The sequence below is a fragment of the Canis lupus genome, chromosome 16 (genome assembly GCF_011100685.1).
Source record: "Canis lupus familiaris isolate Mischka breed German Shepherd chromosome 16, alternate assembly UU_Cfam_GSD_1.0, whole genome shotgun sequence".
Classification (NCBI taxonomy): domain Eukaryota; kingdom Metazoa; phylum Chordata; class Mammalia; order Carnivora; family Canidae; genus Canis; species Canis lupus.
In genome coordinates this window covers 8,521,952-8,543,481 of record NC_049237.1, presented here as the reverse complement: position 1 = coordinate 8,543,481, position 21,530 = coordinate 8,521,952, and the positions used below count along the sequence as shown (strand labels likewise).

General features: G+C 43.6%; 1 protein-coding gene across 1 annotated transcript in view; it reads right to left on the bottom strand.

Annotated features, from left to right (window-relative positions):
• The window catches only part of KDM7A (lysine demethylase 7A), an 81,425-nt gene extending 61,958 nt beyond the window's left edge, over nucleotides 1–19,467 (bottom strand). Inside the window, exon 1 of the mRNA XM_038559409.1 lies at nucleotides 19,274–19,467. Within this exon, the coding sequence (XP_038415337.1) occupies nucleotides 19,274–19,467 (194 nt within the window). The remainder of the gene's footprint in view (nucleotides 1–19,273) is intronic.
• Between the last annotated feature and the right edge of the window lie 2,063 nt (nucleotides 19,468–21,530).

The window sequence follows — 21,530 nt, the reverse complement described above, 5'->3', positions numbered from 1 at the left end:
AGCTTCTGTCCCAGGGTAATAAGAAGTCAAAGCAACTATCCAGCTTCACAAGCACTCTTACTTTAAAAATTCTAACCTTGCCTGCCAGATCTATTTAAATGACACCTGCTAAATCCCTTTTGCATAGCTTGACTCCATTCCTGACTAGGCTCATCCTGTCACACAAATGTATCAAAATGACAGAGCAAGTAATTTAAGAAGACCTGTTGTCTGTTTCCCCACTGAAATCTTAAGTTTCTCTCCAGTTAAGAAAACACAGAAAATTAGAAGCAGTATGTAAGAGACAGCAAGAAAGTACAGCAAGGAAGGAGATGAAACACTACCAATAAATACCTCTGGTCTGAGGCAATTTAGTACACACACAGTCCGACACAGGCCAGCAGCCCATACCTACAGCAAACTAAGGTGCACGGCACTTAGTCATCAAAATTAAATAGTGCAATATTCTCTGTGAAAGCGTAATATATCCACCAATATCCTTCTACAAATAACTGACATAAGAGGAAGTATATCTCCTGAGCAACTTTTCTGAGGACATTCAACCACATTTCACAAGGAAAATCTTCAGTTATAGGAAAATTTTATTCCAGCAGACCGCATCATTCCTCAAAGATGGCAACGTGATTGCTATTTTTTGTATGCTAATTAATCTGTAAAATGTTAACACTTCATCCCAATTGTACCCATGCTAAAGGTTACTTCCAGTACATAGAATGTTTCTAGCATTTTGAAAAAGAAGGGATTCGAAAAGAATAAAGAAGGGGAGAAATAAAACAGCAGCAAACAGTTCCAGAGTAAAATCATATCATATATAAACTTAGGGCACGATATCTTTTCCAGGTAGCAGGACCAGAAAACTATTCAGTGAGGTAGGTAAGTAAGCAGCCTCCATACTCTACTCTGCAAGTAATGTCCCTGGTGCACCTACAGGGATTGCATCTACGCAGATACAAGAAAATGAATGCACACTTATTATAGTCATTAATATGCATATATGACCATCACGTAAAAAATCTGCTATTTCATAAAGGGAATCCACATTCTACTTTCAAACCCAGTATCTCTCACTTATGATCCTTCTTCTCATTAATAATTTTCTACTGCTTTAGGGTGGAAGTCTCCAAGAAGCAGATCCTGATACACAAATCTGAGTGCAGATGCTCACATGGCAAGTGATCCCTGGTAGCACTAGTAGAGAAGTGTAAAAGTGAGACAGAAAGAAGCCATAATGCATATGTACCCTAATGAGCATTTACCCCTTTGGGGACATCTGGAAGACTATGGAGAAGGGGCATGGTCCGACCCAAGGGAAGAAGAAGCTAGGTTATTTATCCAGTTTCCCAAAAGACAATGATTGATGGCTATCCTAGGGGCATTACCTTCCCAGCACCTCCAGCCTGCTTCAAATACAAGGTGCTGAGCTCCTACAGCTGGACAAAGTCCTCAGGCCAAGTCTCAAGTGCTTTCAGCAACAAGTCCACAAGAGATAGAGACAGATAGAAATAGAGAGGGAGGGGCACCTGGATGGCAGAAATAGAGAGGGAGGGGCGCCTGGATGGCTCTGTTGGTTAAGCGGCTGCCTGGCTCAGGTCATGGTCCCAGAGAGCCGCACGTTGGCTCCGTGCTCAAAGGGAAGCCTGCTTCTCCCTCTCCCTCTGCCCTTCCCCCGCTCATGCATGCATGCTCGCACACACGCGCTCTCTCAAGTAAATAAACAAAATCCTTAAAAAAGAAAACAAAAAAAGAAAAGAAACAGAGAAGCCAGGAGGAAAAGGGAGGTGCTCCTATAGAGCCTGCTACATAGGTAAAATTCCAGTCTAGCCAAACTACTGTGCATACCTACTTAACCTGTTCATTCTTTGTACACTACATATGCTCATCTTAATACTCATTATGAAAAAGAAATACTCATTGTGTTCACCCTTCTCCATTATTACTTCTCCACTGTCTCTGGGATAAACACCGAACAAGTATATACATAAAATACGTATCATGAGGTTAATAAGGGTAAACAGGTATGGATTAAGTAAATAATAGTAACATGTAATATTAATTAGTAAACAATATTTAACATTAATTTCCTGAACAAAAATTAAAGTTGTCCAATTTGATGAGGAAATCCGCAATTGTGTAAGGGGGAAGAACCATCACTGGACCTCAGCCATTCTCCGGAAGGAAAAATAACCATTCCTAGTGACATGTTATATATCAGTTCCAGAGATGTACATAAAAATGATGAATTTTCAAGACAAATTTTGTTCCACTACCAAGAGCAGTCTCAGCTCTGGGCTGAGCTACCATGAATCGCTTATGAGCCTGGACCGTCGTGTAGAAGAACGAAGACATGGAGCAGATGGAAAGAGGGCAATCTTTTAGACAAAAGGAATTAAAATATCTTATCTTAAGCAAAGTTCCACAGAGAAAAGTAGCACTTCAGGAACTATTTTTAAATGAAGGAAGAAATCATAGTGATGACTAGGGAATTTCCAGAGACTTGTGCTTAAGAGGAAAGTGCTACACTAAATTACATTTATGTATCTGCGTGCATGTGTGTAACAAGGGGGATGAGGAAAGGGAGCATATAGAAGGGGGGAGGTGACTTTGAGAATGAGAGAAGAAAACAAAAGAAGCAAGGATAGGGTACAAGAGATTAGGTCGCAAAGAGACCCCTAGAGGGCAATGTCCAATGTGGGGGGTGAGAGCAGGAAAAAGAAATATGAGCAGGTGGAGGTACCAGCTGTAACACTGGTTTATTATTTAGCAGCCATAACACTGTATGTGGGTAAAAGACACACTTAACACCATCTTCCTTCCTTCAAGGGATAAACTTCGTACTGTAAACGAACCCAAAATGCCTTCTATGACTCAGCCATTCACTCATTCAAGCACTATCAGGACCCCTGAAATATAAGAGTGACAAAACCAAAAAACCAAATGTCTACACTCTTGAAGCTTACACTTTATCTGGAAGAGACAGAAAAACAAACAAGTAGCTATACCATAGATGTCTGATAATAACAAGTGCTACAGAGGAAGAAGTGTCCCAGAGGCTAAGGGATTTTCTATTTTCTATCAGTTAGGGAAGGCCTGGCTGAGAAAACCTAGAGAAGTGCGGGAACAGGCCCTGGGGTATCAGAGGAAAGTGGCTCTAAGCAAAGTAAAAGCAAATGCAAGGGCCCTAAGGCAAGCCTGACCACTGTGTAGGAAACAGAAAGCAGGCTGGTGCAGCTGAAGCATGGGGGTGGGGTGGCAGGGTGGGGGGAAGCAGGGGAGGTGACATCAGAGTGCACGGACGACCTGCAGGTCCTTAGGGGCCACAGGAAGGCTTTTACTCTGGGTGAGATGGGACTCTCTGCAGGGCTTCCTACCCAAGAGGCACCAGACTTAACTCACAGTTTTAAAGTGTCACTCTGGTTTCCGTGCTAGCAGGAGGGCGAGCAGTGAGAAAGCTCCTGCAATAATCTCAATTGATACAAGGGGAGGGATGTGAAGGGATGAGATTACAAAGGTAAGCCAACAAGATTTTGCTGAAGAACTTAATGTAGATTCTAAGAGAAGAAATAAGGATGGCGCTGAAGATTCTGGCCTTGGAGGAGCTGCCATAACCAGGGCAGGGACGACTGCAGGGGGAAGAGCGCGGCTGCCAGGGAGGAGAGCTCTGGCTTCCGCTGTGGACGCGCTAGACGACAGGATGACTACTGCTCATTCGAGCAGAGACATAAATTTGGCAATTACCTATTCAAGAGGAGAGCTCAGGAGAGAGTCTCTGAAGGAGATAAAAATTTAGGAATCATCCACATACAGATGACAGCTGAAGTCATGGGATCAGATAAATGCTAGAAAAAGAGAACTACTGAGGACTAACCCTGCAGTCCTCCCACGTTAAAAGATCAGGGCGATAAGAAGGGACTGCAATGAGGAGCGAGAAGGGAAGAAGTGAAGCTGGAGAAAAACCAGCAGAGGGATTCCCCCAGAAGCCGCAAAGGGGAACTCCCTGGTACTCCAAGACTGCTACTGCTACCACTCGGTAGTAAAGATGAAAGTCCGTCCAACTGGGTTCAGAGAGAATGGACCTTAATTAGAAAAAAAGAGATAGAGGGGCACCTGGGTGGCTCAGTATTTTAAGCGCCTGCCTTCCACTCAGGTCATGATCCCAGGGTCCTGGGATCCAGCCCTGCATGAGGCTCCCTGCTCGGCGGGGAGCCTGCTTCTCCCTCTCCCTCTGCCTGCTGTTCCCCCTGCTTGTCCTCTCTCACTCTCTCCCAGATAGATAAAATCTTAAAAGAGAGACAGAACAAAAACAAAACTGGAGACAGTACACGTGGACACTTCTTTTGATGAATTTTGCTATAAAGAGAGTAAAGAAATGGGACTGCAGATGAAGGGGGAATGTCAGAACAAGGATGTTTTCTTTTTTTTTTTTTAATGAAGGTTATATACTATTTGCTAATGAGAAAAAAAATTATGGGGGGCAAGGGTGCAATTATTGAAGCCATGTACCTGAATAAACAAAAGGGAATGGGTTCTAATATATCTAAAGATAATTCCCAATGACTTGCCAGTTTCCTTTTCTTTCTGAAGCTACATTTCCAGAAACTTTCTAACTCTGAAAATAGATCTGATCTCTGCAAACTACAGCAAACTTTGGCAACTGTATCTCACATATAAATGGCTGAATGCAAGATGTGCAGCACTGACACTTCAAAAACAATGATTAGACTAAAAAGTACTAAAAAGAAAATAATATCCTTTATTTCAAGAATACATGCTATTTTGCAAAACAGATAGGCTACCTGTACTCATTTAGGGATTCCTTTTCACAGGGTGTGTATATACCCTCTAATTACTTTTTACTGATCTAGCTCAAGGTCTCCCAGAGCACAGAGTTATGCATACCTGGAGGAAGAGGAGTCAAGAAGGCTTAAAGCCCGCTAGGAGGATGATACATCTGAGAAAGTGATCTTCGAGTCCCCTCATCGTGCAGAATAAGCTAAGGTTGAGAGCAGTTCCACACACTTGCTGGGCAGGCACAGTCACCAATGAAACAGGAAGGAACGCCAGCCGAGCACCCCAGCACCACCCATCACTGAACCTGATGCGATCCAGATCCCAGATGGCACTGTACTGGCAACAAGACACGTGTATGAGAACTGAAGGCCAGGACAATTTGTCCTGCCACTGGGCTTCCTGCTGTATAAAGCCATTCTCATTTGGTTTAGTTCTATCCCTTACTTCCCTCAAAGAAAGAAACGTGTATTCTTCCCTGTGTCTGTTACTATCCTTTCATCAATCACCACCAGCCTTCTGACATCTCACATGTACGCATTTTATATGATAAAGACTCTTTATCTCAATAAATGCAGTTTTTCTCACAATTATTAAAATATGTGAGTATCGCAAACATGTGATTTAACAGATAACCTTTATTCAGGACAAAATTAAATTAAAAAAAAACAAAATCCATTCAAAGTTGTTTTAAAGAAAAATGCTAAATAAATATTGCATTACAGAGATATATTAGAAACCATGATGGTGGTGAGGAAACAAAAAACCACTGATGTGGTGGAGAGGAAGAGCTAGAAAGGGTCACCCACATCCTAACATCACTTGATCTTAAAGTCCTCAGAAGTTTGTGTCTCAGTCTTCCTATGCTCTGTCCAAAGAGACAAAAGAACTGCTCAGAGCACTGGAACTGGTGAATGACCCATGCAGGAGGCCTGGGGCCAGGAGTAAGGCTGCAAACAAGCACTCTGCAACTGGCAGGAAGTGAGTAAGTTCCCTGGGTAGGGTCACACTCCTGAAGAGATGGGCAGCCCCAACAAGGTGATGCCAAGAGAAAGACATATACAAAAGGCTCCGGAGAATCAATTCCAACAAGGGGTTCATGGAATGAGGACACTGAGAAAAAAGTTTCACCTCAGGGGCTCTGATCTCCCCTACCTCCAGCTGGTTGCCCAGAGAGAGGCAAGAACAAAAAAATTAGGGAGCAGAGTCCAGCACTGACTACCTGGCATTTGGATGGATGGAAAAGCAGGTCTAAGGAAAGAATTACCTGAATCAAACAGAAGAGACTCTGCTCTCCAGTAACCATGGGATCTGATCCTTTGATACACAGAAAATAAGGACAGGCTAGCAAAAAAGTAAAGAAAATGATTCAAGGAACGAGGCACACAGAAATTAGCTTTAAAAAAAGTACTGAAATAGAAGGAATGTAAGAGAGAAATATGACTCAGACCCGTGACAAGTTAAATTAAGTAAAAAGACTTAAATTCCTCTAATCTGCAGATAAAACTATTTATACCCCAAGATTCCTTCAAAAAGCGGAAAAGTAAAAAGGAGGGACCACATGTCTCCAGTGTAGTGTGTGTGATAGGTGAGGCATTGCGGGAGTTCACAGAGAAGAGGAAAAACCCATGACCCCACAAAGCAGTCTCTGGGGGAGAAGGCTCTAATGTGGTCACCCCAGAGAGTCTCTGACATCACAGATGGGAAGTGGCCAGAAAGCCGCTGCTTCCAGGGTACCTTGTGTCCCATACTTTGTTACTCACTAAACCGCTTTAGGACTCTATCCAACTGAATCATTGTTCTGACTTTAGTTCACAGTGGGGTGGTTTTTTTTTTTGTTTTGTTTTGTTTTGTTTTGTTTTTTTCAGTCTGTGGAGTTCTTGAACAGTGAGAATATCCCCAGGATCTCCAGGCAGATCCCCAGGACTGTTTAATCTTCGTTTTTTTTTTTTTAATATATTTATTAATATAAAGTATCCATAAGACACTACATAAATCAAAAGAACCAGAGTGGACATCATTCCAATTTCTTTGTCAAACAGTGACCGCTTATCTGACATTAAAGCTTTTGCACATTAAAAAAAACACTGAATTATCTACAATGGTATCTCCCAGCTTGAACAATGTCGTAATTTAACCGCACATGATGTCAGACTGTTATGATTACTAACTGATAAACAGGAGTCAATACCAGAGGTCTGAAATTTGTGTGTTTTGTGCTCAAGGAAAACTAGACTTCTAAATTACAGAAGATAAGTTCTCCACTTTTTCACAAAACATTCTCAAAGTGTTTTACTCCCCCTCCCCAAAATAAAATACAAATGAGATATGTCATTGTATGTTCTTTAACATTGATTTCTGATGTAATAGAATTAGAGATGGACAGTCCTTCCTCGTGGGGGCTGTGTTGTGGAGGATATTTAGCAGCATCCCTGCCCTTTACCTACAGGATTCCGGTAGCAACACCTCTGCCCTCAAAAAAATGTTTCTAGACATTACCAAGCATCTTCTGGTGGGAGATGAAACCCATCCAGTTGAGAACTACTGCTACAGATTAAAAGACTTACAACATATGAACTAATCACAGTGTGTAGACTATTTGGATCTTGATTCAAGGAGCAGAAAAAGTAATGACATTTTGAGACATTTGGAAATTTGAACAATATTTCATGATTTTAAGGAATTGGCAATTACTTTTGATTGTGGTAATAATATTTTTCTAAAAGAGGCCTTATCTTACAGACATATGTGCTGAAATATGCAAATATGCAGAAATATAATGATACTGTCACAAATTTGCTTCAAAATAACTAACTGTGGGGTTGCCTGGCCAGCTCAGTCAGTAGAGCATGCAACTCTTGATCTCAGAGTTCTAAGTTCAAGCCCCACGTTGACTGTAGAGATTTCTTTAAAAATTAAAAATCTCAAAAAACCAAAAACTAAATACAATAGAAGGAGGAGGGTCAACTGAAGCTAGACTGCTCATGAATCAACAATCACTGAAGCAAAGTGATGGTTAACCTGGGAGTACATTATACTATTCAGTCTACTTTTGTGTATGTTTAAAATTTTCTCAGAAAAACATTAAAATTAAAGTCAAAACCATCATGGTAGCTAGCAGTACTCAGCTGAATGACAAACCAAACCAGTAATTCAATCTTGATAACAATCAACCGATTCCCACTAACCATGAATACTTGTTCCTATACACACAGAGGCACCCAAGCTAATCTACTAAAAGAAAAAAATCCTCATTTTTTTATAAAACAAATTAAAAGAAATAAACTCCCAGGATACCTCAAACCCTTGGGGTTCACAAAACACAGGTTAGAAAATGCTGCTTTAGAAAAATTCCTGGATCATTAAAGATTCCTATTATATTTACATACATATATATACACATTACTTGCTCAGTGTTTTTTTTTTTTAAGATTTTATTTATTTATTCATGACACACACACACAGAGGCAGAGACACAGGCAGAGGGAGGAGAAGCAGGCTCCATGCAAGGAGCCCGATGCGGGACTCGATCCTGGGACCCCAGGATCACACCCTGAGCCAAAAGTGGACGCTCAACCACTGAGCCACCCAGGCATCCCTTGCTCTGTGTTTATGTGTTCCTCTATGTCAGTTCTATTTGTCAATTTTTTACACTAAAAATGACCAAAAGTAGCATTATTTTTTTAATTTATTTATTTATTAAAGATTTTATTTATTTGAGAGAGTGTGCAGGTGGGAGATGGGGGCAGATGGAGAGAGAGAGAAGCCGACTCTCCCCTGAGCTGGACTCAGGGCTCAATCCTGGGATCAAGACCTGAGCAGTCGTTTAACCAACTGAGCCACCCAGGTTCCTCAAGCAGTGGCCATTTTAAATTTTTGATACAGAATAACATTTTTAAACTTAGACACAAAGCATCACCAGAATACAACTTAAATATCCAAGTGAAGCATGTAGTGAAAAATATTTTTACCTGAGGCTGTTCACAGCAGCTATCTCCACCACTATTTAATACTGTAAGGGATATAAGCCTGTGAAATTAAATGTAAGAGAATTCTTGGGTATTAAGTGTAAGAGAATTCATTTAGAGGCAGAATTGGAAAAAAAAAATAGAGGCAGAATTGGTAAGGAAGCAAAGAAACCTATTTGCATATGATAGGAACCTCCAGTGAACTGATGATACAGCTAACACTAACAATTCTTTTGGTAAAATAGCAGAAAAGTAAAGTAACAATGAAAAGTCAAATCGTCATATATACGACCAATAACCAATTAGCAAGCAAATAATAGAGAAAAGCTCATTTATAATAGTAACAAAGAAAACAATATATAGGAATAAACTAACACATTTGCAAAATCTATAGAAAAAATTTTAACATATCTGAAAGTCACTAGATTTAAATAAAGAGGCATCCCTGTTCTTGGATAAAGACTCAACATCACAGAAAGTCAATTTTCCCTAAATTAATCTAGAAATTCAATTTAATACCAATAAAATATTGAGAAGCTTTTTTTAAAAGTTTTAATTTTGGGATCCCTGGGTGGCGCAGCGGTTTAGTGCCTGCCTTTGGCCTAGGGCGCGATCCTGGAGACCCGGGATCGAATCCCACGTGGGGCTCCCAGTGCATGGAGCCTGCTTCTCCCTCTGCCTATGTCTCTGCCTCTCTCTCTCTCTGTGTGACTATCATAAATAAATAAAAATTTTTTTTTAAGTTTTAATTTTAATTCCAGTTAGTTAACATACAATGTTATAGTAGTTTCAGGTGTACAACGCAGTAATTCAACACTTCCATAAATCACCCTGTGCTCACCGGGACAAGTGCCCTCACCTATTTCATCCATTCCCCGACCCTCCCTCCCCTCTGGGATTGTTCTCTATAATTAAGAGTCTATTTCTGGCTTTAAAATATCAACAAGCTTTTAAAAATTTTTTTAGTCAATTGAGACAGAAGATGCAAGCACGGGAGCGGGGAGAGGGGCAGAGGATAAGGCAGAGGGAGAAAATCTCAAGGAGACTCCACACTGAGCTCAGAGCTCTACTGAGGGCTCAATCCCACGACCCTGAGATAATGACCTGACCTGAAACCAAGAGTCCAACGCTCAATCGAGCCACCCAGGTACCCCAAGATATCAACAAGCTTTTAATGAAATTAGGCAAGTTGCTACTATTTTTTCATATGGAAAAATAAACCCGCAAGAACAGCCAGAAAAACACTGAAAATAACAGACTACAAGGTTGAGACTTTCAAGTTTTACCAGACTTCAAAACATACAATAAAAGCCTCCATAATTAAAAGTGTGGTAGTGATACAAGAGTAAATAAACAGATCAGTGGAAAAGAACAGAAAGTGCAGAAACTGATCCAAGTATAGAGAATTTCAGCTATGACAAAGGTGGCATGTCAAATTACTGGGGTAAATATGAGTTAAAAAAAAAAAGATTTATTTATTTGAGAGAGCAAGCAAGCTAGAGCAAGGCACACATAGGCAGGGGAAGAGCCAGAGAGAGAAGGGGAGGAGGAGGAGAGGGACAGGGGAGAAAATCCCAAGCAGAATCCACCCGTAGCACAGAGTCCAAGGCCAGGCTCCATCCTAGGATCCTGAAATTATGGCCTGAGCTGAAATCGAGTCAGATGCTCAACCAGCTGAGCCGCTAAATATGAGCTTTGTAATAAATAGTGCTGGGACAGTCAGGAAAATTTATTTAGGAAAAAAATTAAATTACATCCCTATTTGATACCATACACAAGAATAAATTCCAAATGGATTAGGGATCTAGATGTAAAAGAAAAAAAAAGAGAAAGAAAAGAAAGAAAAGAAAAAAAGAAAAGAAAAGAAAAGAAAAGAAAAGAAAAGAAAAGAAAAGAAAAGAAAAGAAAAGAAAAGAAAAAAGAAAAACAGAACCATACAAGTTCTAAAAGAAAATACAAGTAAAAATCCTCTTTAACCTTGGGGTAGAGAAAAGCTTGCTAATCATGACTCAAAATCCAGAGCCAATAAAAGATTGATAGATAGGACTACATAAATATGTTTTAATTTGCATGGCAAAGAAAAAAAAAAATCACCAAGACAAAACGGAAAAAAAAAAAAAAAAAAACAACTACAAACTTGGAGAGAATATTTATATATGGCATAAAGGCCCAGTAGCCCTAATGTAAAGAACTCCAGGAGAGCTCTTTAAAAAAGAATCAGAAAAAATAATAATAAAATAAATAAATAAATAAATAAATAAATAAATAAAATTAAAAAATAAGAAAAAGTTATAAACAGATTTTTTAAAAATAGAAAGAAAATGGCTCTCAAATATATGAAATGTTCAAACTCACTTGTAATTAGAAAAATGCAGATTAAAACATAAAATATTTTTCACCTATCAGATTGGCAAAGATTAAAAGATAAGAAAACAGTCTGATAGCAAGAATATGGGGAAAAACATGCATCCGTACCCTGTTGGTGTAAATGCAAACTGGTCCAAGCATTCTGGAGGGAAATCTGATAATCTTAACAAAACAACAGATGCACTTATCTTTCGACCAAGTAATCCCACTTCTAGGAATCTAACCTGAATACACCTCCAACAATATGAAAATACACATACACAAGGTTGTACTTTTTTAGTAGTTTTCTGCAATTGCAAAATATTATAAACAAACTAAATGCCCATACACAAGAGAATGGATGAATAAAATAGAGAACGTACACATGAAGGAGTATTATACAGCTATTAAAAAGAATAAGGAAGAGCTCTATGAGCTGACATGAAATGTTTTCCTGTATATATTATTGGGGGGGGGAGCAAATAAGAGTACTTATCAGAAGCTACCCTTTTGTAAAGGAAGTAGATTAAAGAAAATACACATTTATCTGCCCATCTGTGGGAAAAGAAACAAAAACTCCACACTGAATAAACCAGAAACTAAAGAGAAGTGGGTGGCAAAGGGATGGAAAGGCACTGGAGAGATGAAGAGGGTATGACACTTCTTCATATACCTTTTCATATATAACCCTAACTACTTAGAACCCTGGTATTATTTTACATACTCTACATATAAACCAATAATTAAAACTAATCAGGATGTAGGAGGAATCCAAAATGCAACAAATAAACCAAACATTATTACAAATAAGTGATATAATACCCTAAACTGGGGAAGAAAAGAACAGAACCTAGGTTAAGTGTGGAAAAAGTGTCTTACTAGCTGTTATAGCTATCTGAAAATTATAGGCTAGATATTACCGATATTTATTAGATATAGTAAGGCTAAAGATATTATAGATATAAGGCTAAAAACAAAAAGAACCATAAAGAAATACTGTAATTTAGTTAAAAATTTATTACAAGGGTATGAGTTAGCAATTCTAGAACTACTTTATGTATACACTAGGATGGAACAAAACATAACTCTATTGTAGATAATTAGAGCTAAATTTCTCAGTGTTGGACAAAACAGTTACAAGTAAGGAAAGGGGGAAGGCTAAAATGAACCATGTGGTATTGGATTAGAATCAAAGTCATCACTAGAAAACTCTTAAGTTTTAAAACATACAAGTATATAGAACAGAAACAAAGATGTGTCTGCAGAGTAAATTTCTTAGCTCTGTCCACAGAAAACGCCTGCAGCAATGAACCCTCTAATGCCAGGCCTCGGTTTCTAAAAACCATTCTCCAATAAAAGGAACCAGAGCTCACAGAAACACATACTAAAATCATCCAGGTTACCATTAAATCATACTTTAATTAATGGGAAAAATTATAGTGTTAATATTAGTGGAAAAGTAAGTAAACAATTACTATATTAATAAAACATCACTTCCAAAAAGAATCAGAAACTTGGTAGCAGCTGCAAGATCACCACTGGCCAACTGCTCAAAACCTGTGCAAATTATTGTGGAGTTGAATTGCTCAAACCAACCAGTTTGCTTTATAATCAAATTCCCCTACACCTGTTCCATTATTCTTAAGCTCCCACTTCAGATCATCAAATATAAAGGCATTCTTTCCCCTTGGATATTCAGTAAACTCAATTTCATACGTAAGAACACAGGATAGGAGAGCATACCAAGCAGAAATCTGCCCCAAACTGAAGTTAAAAATTTTAAAAAAGCTTGATGAGAGAACTATATGTCACTGCTTCCAAGCAGCTTGAGATAAGACTCCCACATCAAATCAAATTTTGTTCAAATAACAAGATCCAGTAAGATCCATATGTCTATATATATATACACACATACACATATATGTGTATATGTGTATATATATATCTATAAAATACACATATACTTGTATTAAGTGAAACACATGAAAATAATACTCCTATTTTTTCTTATGATAAACTGTTACTAAAAAAAAAAAAGATATCGAGAGGCACCTGGGTGGCTCAATTGGTTTTGGCTCACGTCATGATCCCAGGGTCCTGGGATGGACCCTTGCATTGGGTTCCCTGCTCAGCGGGGAGCCTCCTTCTCCCTGTCCCTCTGTCACTCCCCTGCCTTACGCTCTCTCGCTGTCAAATAAATAAAATCTTAAAAAAAAAAGATACTAAGAAATTCTAGTCCTGTTCTGTTACAGGAAGATATATGTTCACCTAGTAAGTTTATGTCGTAACACTAAAAGTAATTTCATCATTACAAGGAAATGTATATAAAATCAATTTTAAAAATATTTTAACCCTAATTTAAAAAATAAAAATACATTCCAATAAGAAATCCATTGGAACAAATCTGAAAACAGAGTTAAATTATAAAACTTCTCAAATATTTTATAAATACTGTTCCCAAAGCAGTTATGACCATTTTTAACATATTCACGCTAGACAATAACCTAATACAGAACAAAAACAAAAGTATATTGGTTCTAGATGTACCATTCTCTCTGGAACCCTGCTGCATCTGTTCCACCTATGCCCCTTCACACCCCAGGATAAAGACAGACAAGGGAGAAGAAAGCCAGTACCACCTACTACTGGTCGAGAGAGTGAGCTCAGGAGTCAGCGACCTGAATGAAGTCAGATCGGCTAGCTCTATATGACCTTCTAGCTCTGTAACCCTGGGAGAGTTACTGACCTCTCTAACCCTCAGATCCCATCTGCAAAATAAGGACAATAATAACACTTACCCAGCAAGGTTAAGAAATAGAAGTTGAGAAATAGATGAGCTAATTAATACATCTAACACAATCAGAACAGTACCTCACACTTGGTGAGTAAGTGTCTGTGTGAATTCCAGGACTCTAGAGTGACTACCTCAGAAACTGCTACCCAACAGCACTATTCAGATAAAATGTTTCCATTCTCATAAAGTAAGCTCCTCATTCATTCAAGCCTCAGAAATAAAAATTATTACACATTTGAAAATTACCAAAACGGACTCCAACTTTTAAAATCATCTCTCACCTGGATGATTACAATAGCCTTTTTCCTGGTTGGCCTATCACCTTTGCCTCCCCCCAGTCTATTCTCCACACAGAAGCCAGAGTGAACCTTTTAAAGGTTACAAATCATTTACTCTTCTACTCAAAATACATCCATCATTTGCTCTGAGTAAAATCCAAAATATCTTGTGTTCAAATGCCTCCTTCTGAAGGCCTTCCATAACCTCGCCATTTAAATAGTAGTGGCCTTCTACTATCCCCCGGGGCCCTTCTTTTCTCCTAACTCAATTTCCTTCTCTTTTTGTCATATATATTTCTCTCTCTTCCCCCACTAGAATATAAGTTACAAGAGAGCAAAGACTGTTTGGTTCATTGCTATATTCCTAGCACCAAGAACAGCGCCACACATACTGCAAACTCTGGGCCAAAGCCAACATTATACTTAACAGTAAAACACAAGGGGCAATCCCATTAAAGACAGGGACAAGACAGAGCCAAGAAACAAAGTCACAAAATAACACGTCAGCTGCCAAAATGGTAAATTATTAATTTTTCTTTTTTAGCGTTGAAGTACCCTTCAACCATTACAATCATTTTTTAAGATCTCCAGCACATATATATGTCAGGGAATTTTTACATCTGCATACACGTATGTGACCACCACCCAAGATTAAGATCTAGAACACTTCCTGCACTTCAGAAGCTCCCTTGATAGGGCCTCCTTGGTAAACACCCTTCCAGAGGTAAGCATCAGTCTGACTCCACTCACCCAAGTAGGCCTGCACCTGAACTTCATATAAGGAGACTCCAACAGCATTCACTGTTATGCCTGACTCCTTTTGTTTAGCCTGTGTCTGTGACATTTGCCGGTGTTGTGACATGTTTCCGTCTGGCATTCTTTTTTTAATCACCGGGTAGCATTCTATCTTATGATATACCACATTTTATCCCATCTACTGCCGATGACATTTACACTGTTCCAGTTAAGGGATAATATGAATAGCACTGCTATGAACAATCTTGGGTATGTCTTTTGGTGGAAATAAATGTTCACTATCTGCAGACTGGCAAAGCGTTTCGCTGGTTTTTTGGGGGGGAGGGTTTAATAACACCTTAAGGTCGGGGATGATGCAGGGAACTAGAAGTGAGCACTGCTGGTGAGAGTGTAAAGTGGAAGAACCTTTCTGGAGGACAATCTGGCAATAGGTACCAGAAGCTTGAAATTATCTGTGCCCTGAGACCAATAATTCTACTTCAAGGGAATTTCTTATTGAGTACTCACAAGTGCTAGATCTTCTAAGTGTTTTACATGTATTAATTCACGTGATTTATTCTGAGGAAATAATAGAGATGCTCACAATGGTTTAGAAGGATGTCAACCATCCATCACTAGGAATTACAAGAAGTAATAGCTTAATACCTTTTACAACATAAAAAACTAACAAAAGGGGAATGATTTTAAAACACACTTCCATGAAATTAATTATGCAACCAATGAAAACGTTTTCAAACAATATTAAAGACACAAGAAGACGTATATGTTAATAAGAGAACCTAGGTTTTAACAGTGGAATGCACAAAATGAATTCCAGTTTTTTTGAAATATATGCACATACCTTAAATGTTAAAACACTGATAACCCCTGGAAGACAAGGGTACTTTCATATTCTTAATACTTTTCTGTACTTCTCATTTTTTCTATGTTAATTTTGTCAATCAAAGAGAATACGTGACTAAAAAAGACTAATAAAGGTTTTTACATTCAAATGGGGAGACAGAAGACACTAATACACAATTTAATGAAGGCAGTATAGGACGATATTAAGAGTACTAAAGAAAGACCTCTAGCCTAGAGATTAGGGGGTGGGATATTATCAGGAAAGATCTCCATTGTCTTACTTCCACCAAGGGTCCAGAGAGGAAGAACTCCATGTCTAGGAAGTAACCTTCCCAGGAAAATCCTGTTAATTCCTTAGCTCACTGTCCTTAGGATATCAATTACACATTGTACCCTGGCAAGTATTCTTTTCCCCTCCCACTTAGAAAAAAGCCTTAGGGGACCTAGGGGATAGGAATTCTGAACACCAAGGAAGCAGTAGTTCAACACCCTCAAACTCGGAGGAAGCCAGTCCTATTCAATCTGGCTGAAAAGTGTCAAGGAAGAGCCCCTCTTTCCCTGTCAGGCTAAATGAAGACAAAAACTTTTCAGATTTCCAGATGTCTGAAACTCCAGACAGAATAAACTCAAATGTATACCAAAACTCACTGATTCCTTGAGTTTGAAAAAAATTCTTCTACTTGAAGTAATAAAATCATCAACAAACTGTCCTGGTAATTAATGGTAATTCTCTGTTATCAGCACTCCTATTCCCCCTTCCTCTTCTGCAGTTGGACCCCCTCCCTAACCTCCCCCCAAACCAAAGAAAAGAGGAGCATGGACATGAGTAACTGTACCTTAGTACTTTAGGGGCCAAGTCTCACTTAAGCAAATGATATTTGTTTAAAAATTAATACATGAGGAACATTTTGATGTGTTCCATTTGTTAAGCAATTGCCTATTTTACGGTACAATAAACATTATTTTCTCTAACATTACCCAAATGACCCATACTTCCTTAAGAAACTTGCTAAGAAGATAACTGTCTTTGCATGACAGGGCATTATTACTAAATTTTCTAACTGTTCACATCTGAACCACATTAAACTCTCAAGGACCACTGGTCAAAAAAACACACATTTCAGAGTCACTTGCACAGATATGAAGTCACACAAATTTATGGGATAAAGTAGAGCCGATTTGTTTTGGCCTCAGTCTTCCTCCTCCTTACATGCCCTCTTTATTTTCCCCTCAAACTTCTTCTGTTTCCAAATTTATACTTGCATGTCATTACGAAATTTTTCATAAACCACCTGCAGCTCTCCATGGTTATAGTGTTAAATCACCTTAAATTAAGGTAAATAAAACTCTAGTTTACAATTTATTAACATATTGCATTTCTACATTGCACAACAGAACAAGTTTCCTAGGCAGCTAAAATAGTTCTTTGGGGAAAAGAAAAAGTAAGTATTTACATAATCACCAGGGATTCTGGTTTTATCCTATATGTAACCTAGATTTTTGGATAATCTACTCCAGTTGCCTAGGGTATGTTATGGGAAGAGAGGATATAGAAATAGAACTGCCAAGATGTGATATGTTCAAATTTCAGTTTTACATGTCATCAAAATACGGGGGGGGGGGGGAGGGAATCGATCTGGAGTAATAAAAAAAGAATTTTAGATAACTTATTCTTAATTACAGGTTGACAAAGTTGTTATAATTATTCCCCAAGCTGAGACCCAGACTGTGAAAGATTACCTGATAGACAAAATTAGGACGCTGTCCTCTTTTTACAGTGACAATTTTAGGGATGGTTGGTTTTTTTTTTTTTTTTTTTCCTCTCACTGTTGTTGCTGTCAAGGGCTGTGCAACCTGATTCAATAAAACTCCTCGAAGATGAAGCAGAAGTAAACGTACCTAGCACTAAAGCCTGAAAAGAACGCTGTAATGTAAGCGGTTTTCTCTCCCAGGGCCAGTAGAGGGAGACTCAGACATCTGGCCTGGTCGCGTAGTGTTTCTGTAAAATTGGGGAGGGGAGGGGAGGGGAGGGGAGGGGGGAGCGGAGGCTGTATTTAAATGTCCTGCTGTCAATCAAAGGACACTTCCTACAATCACAGTCACCATATCTGCTATTAGCCCCGAGCGGACTCTCGTCCACCGACGACCCCACGCGGTGCCCGCGTAACCTGCTTCACCCAAAGGTGACCGCGGGCTTTGCCACGACACCCAAATAAGGACTTTGGGAGCCCAGCCCCAACTAGTTTCTTTGTTTAAATGCCTGCGAATCCCTCCCACGCCGGAGTCAAGAGGCTGTGGCGCCGCCCTTTATTAGCCTCACACTTTGATTACAAAACACACGAGTCGACGGCTCGGCGGCGGAGGCGGCCCCGAGCTCTCACAAACGTCAAACCCCAAACGCCGGCGGCCGCGGGGGCGGGGGCGGAGGGCGACGCTCGCCGCCCCCGCCCGGGCCCGCGGTGCCCGCCCCCGCCGCAGAGTTGGCCCGCGCCCCCCCCGCGCCCCCCCGCGCCCCCGCGCCCCCGGGCCGCCCCGCCGCCGCCGGCCCCCCGGCGACGGGAGATTTCACTCTTTGTAAAGTTTGAGCCGCGCCGCGGGGGCGACGCGGGGGGCTGGGGACCAGCGGCGGGGCGGTGTCCTCCCCCCTCTCCCCCCTCTCCCCCCCCCGCCGGGGCCTGCCGCCCACGCCCCCCGCCCCAGCCCCGCCAGCACCGGGGCGCCGGGGGCCGGGTCCGAGCCGACCGCGCGCCCGCCCGCCCGCCCGGGACCCCCGGCCCCAAACTTCCCAGTGGCATCCTGAAGTCCCCGAGCGCGCCTCATCTGTTGCTCTGTTTACTCCTCCGGGCCCCGCCGGCTGGCGCTGCCGACGCCCCCGTCCCGGCGCCCCGCGGCCGCGGAAGTTTGATGAAGACCGGGGACGGGGGCGCGACCGGGACCGCGGCGGGGGAGGGGGCGACGGCGATTCCCGGAGCCCCCGAGCCGGGGCGAGCCGCCCGCCGCCCGCCGCCCGGAAGGAAGGAAGGAAGGAAGGAAGGAAGGAAGGAAGGAAGGAAGGAAGGAAGGAAGGAAGGAAGGAAGGAAGGAAGGAAGGAAGGAAGGAAGGCGCTGCGGCCGGCCGGGCAGGGCGACCCGCCGGGCGGCGACTCCGGGCCGGAGCCCCGGGCGGCCGGGCGGCCGGGCGGCGGGCGGCGGCCGGGCTGCGGGCGCGGCGAGGGGCGGCGGGCCTCCGCCGGCGCCTGCCCCGGCCGCGTCCCCTCGCCCCGGTCTCCGCCTGCCAACTTCTCGGCCGGCCCCCTTTGTTCCCGTGTGTTGTGGCGACTCTTCTCCCGGCCGGGCGAGCCCCCCGGCGCCCCTCCGCCCGCCCGGGGCCCCGCGCGCCCCGCTGCCCGGGCCGGGGGCTCGGCGCCTGGCGCGGCGCGGCGGCCGGGCGGGCGGAGGGGGGCGCGGGCGGCCGGCGGCGGCGGCGGCGGCGGCGGCGGCGGGGCTGGAGGGGGTTTATTTACCTGCCGTGGAACCAGTCCTTGCAGATATCGCACTCGATCATGAAGCGGTTCACGTCGTACGGCTGCCGGCACACACAGTACACCGGCGGGGGCGGCGGGGGCGCCGAGGCCCGGCCCGGAGCCGCCACCGACACGGCTGCCGCGGCGGCTCCAGCTGCTGCTCCCGCGGCCACCGCCGCCGCCGCTCCGGCCATCTTTAAAAAACACACACACGCTCGCTCGCTGCTCCGCTCGCCGACTGGAGCGAGCGCAGCCGCCAGCCAGCGCCGCCTCCTGCAGCAGCCGGAGCAGCAGCCGCGGCGGCGGCGGCGGCGGCGGCGGCGGCGGCGCGGCGGCGCGGCGGCGGCGGTGGCAGGCGGCGGCGGCGGCGGCGGCGCCTCAGTGCGCGCGCGCGAGGTCGCGGCCGGGGCCGGAGGGGGGGCGCGCGCACGACGCGCGAGGCTGCGGCCCGGCTCCTTCCGGCGCTCCGCGCGGGGCCGTGCGTCTCGCGCACGTCGTCCCGCCGCCGGCGCGCGCGCCCCGCTCCCCTCGCGTCGGCCGGGCGGGGGGACCCGCTGAAGGGCACGCGGGGCGGGGGAGGCGGAGGCGGGCCGAGGCTCCCTGAGGACACGCGCGGCGGCGCGGGGAGCGCGGCGCGGGGAGCGCGGCTCCGGGAGGGGCCCGGCGGGAGCGTGCGGGGAGCGGGCTCCGGCGTTTGTGAGCCGCCGCCGAGGCCGGGGAAGTTCCTGCGCAGTGGAGAGCGGCTCGCGCTGCGCCTGTGCCCTGAGGGGGAAGGCGAGAAGTTAGAGCCGCGCAGGGCGCCTCCCGAGGGCCCGGAGCGTGCCGGGGAGGCCCGCGGACGGACGAAGACGTCCCACCCCGGTTCCCACCGGCTCGCCGCGGGGAGGTCGTGTCGACGGAGCCGCCGGTTCCCGGGACGGACTCCCTGACGCCCGCCAGCCGAGAGGGGCCCGAGCGGCGCGCGGTTGGTGCAGGGAGGACCCGGCGCGTCGTGAACGGCACGACTCGACTCGGATGCCGACGCTCTCGACTCCCAAGTTGGGAAGAAAGGGGCAAAATTCTAAACGGCAGGGAGACCTCGGAAAAGGAATACTACAAAAGCTGGATAATACGGCATAGTAGGCCATTAATAAATATTTTTGAATGAAGGGTGAGATTGATCAGAATAAGAACGGCTAACGGGGATGCCTTGGAGTCAGAACTACGCGAACCGGAAGGCATGTGAAGGATGAATTTCACAAGCATTTCTGTTCCCGGGGGAAAAGCCCTGGTGAGCTCCCATCTCACCCAGCCCCAGGCAGAGAATCGCTGATCTAACCTCTTTTTAATCCTGGAGGAAAGCGAGGAACTTGCCTGAAGTCTCACAGATAGGAGCTGGAGCTAAACTTTGATGATGCACCCAATCCTTCTCCTTACCTGGTACATCTTTTGCGGGAAGAAACACCTGGAAATCAGAGTTGACCACGAAGTGAATATGTTTGGACATACTTCTACTGGAGAAAAAGGAAAAGTTACTCTAATGTTGGCATCATGTTTAGAGGCATCATAAATTGGTGGAGTGGAAAGCCCTGCGTTCAGACCCTGCTTTATACAAGCCGTGCAGCCGTGGGCAATCACTCCGTTTCTCTTGAACTAGATCGTTGGAGATCTGTTCAAGGAAAAATTATGGATAATAATACCTCCTTAACTACCTCACAGAGGTTTTATAACAAGCAAAAGAGAGGACGTATTTTTAAACGTACATTGTAGACGATGTGTGTTGGGGGACAGCACAGCAAGTGTGTAACGGAAGGGAAGGCAGCCTCCAAAGCCGTCATGTTGGACTTGGGGTGAAAGGGGCATCCACACAGGGAAGTGGCCTGGTATAGAGTGCTCTCCTCACCTTGCTGGAGGGGCCATCTGGCCTTAGGAAGTCAGTATGGGTAGATGAGAAGGGTAGCCAAGCAGAGGAGGGGCCAATATCAGTGGTGGGAGGTAGGTTATGTTCAAGAGTATTGATCCAATATGTAAGGGAAATGAGAATCAAATTTCTTACTGTTGAGGAAGAGAGGTACAATAGAAAGAAGACTAGAATGACCTTTTCGGTAGTGGACTGATAATGGAGGTTATCAATATTAATATAGGTGTATAAGTACATATATACTCTGTACACTGAGAGAGTCTGGGAGTAGTCACAAAACTGAACAATGAGTACATCTAGCCCAGATCTTGGCTTCTCCATACCATTCTCCTCAGTTTTCTTCTTTGGCAAAATGGC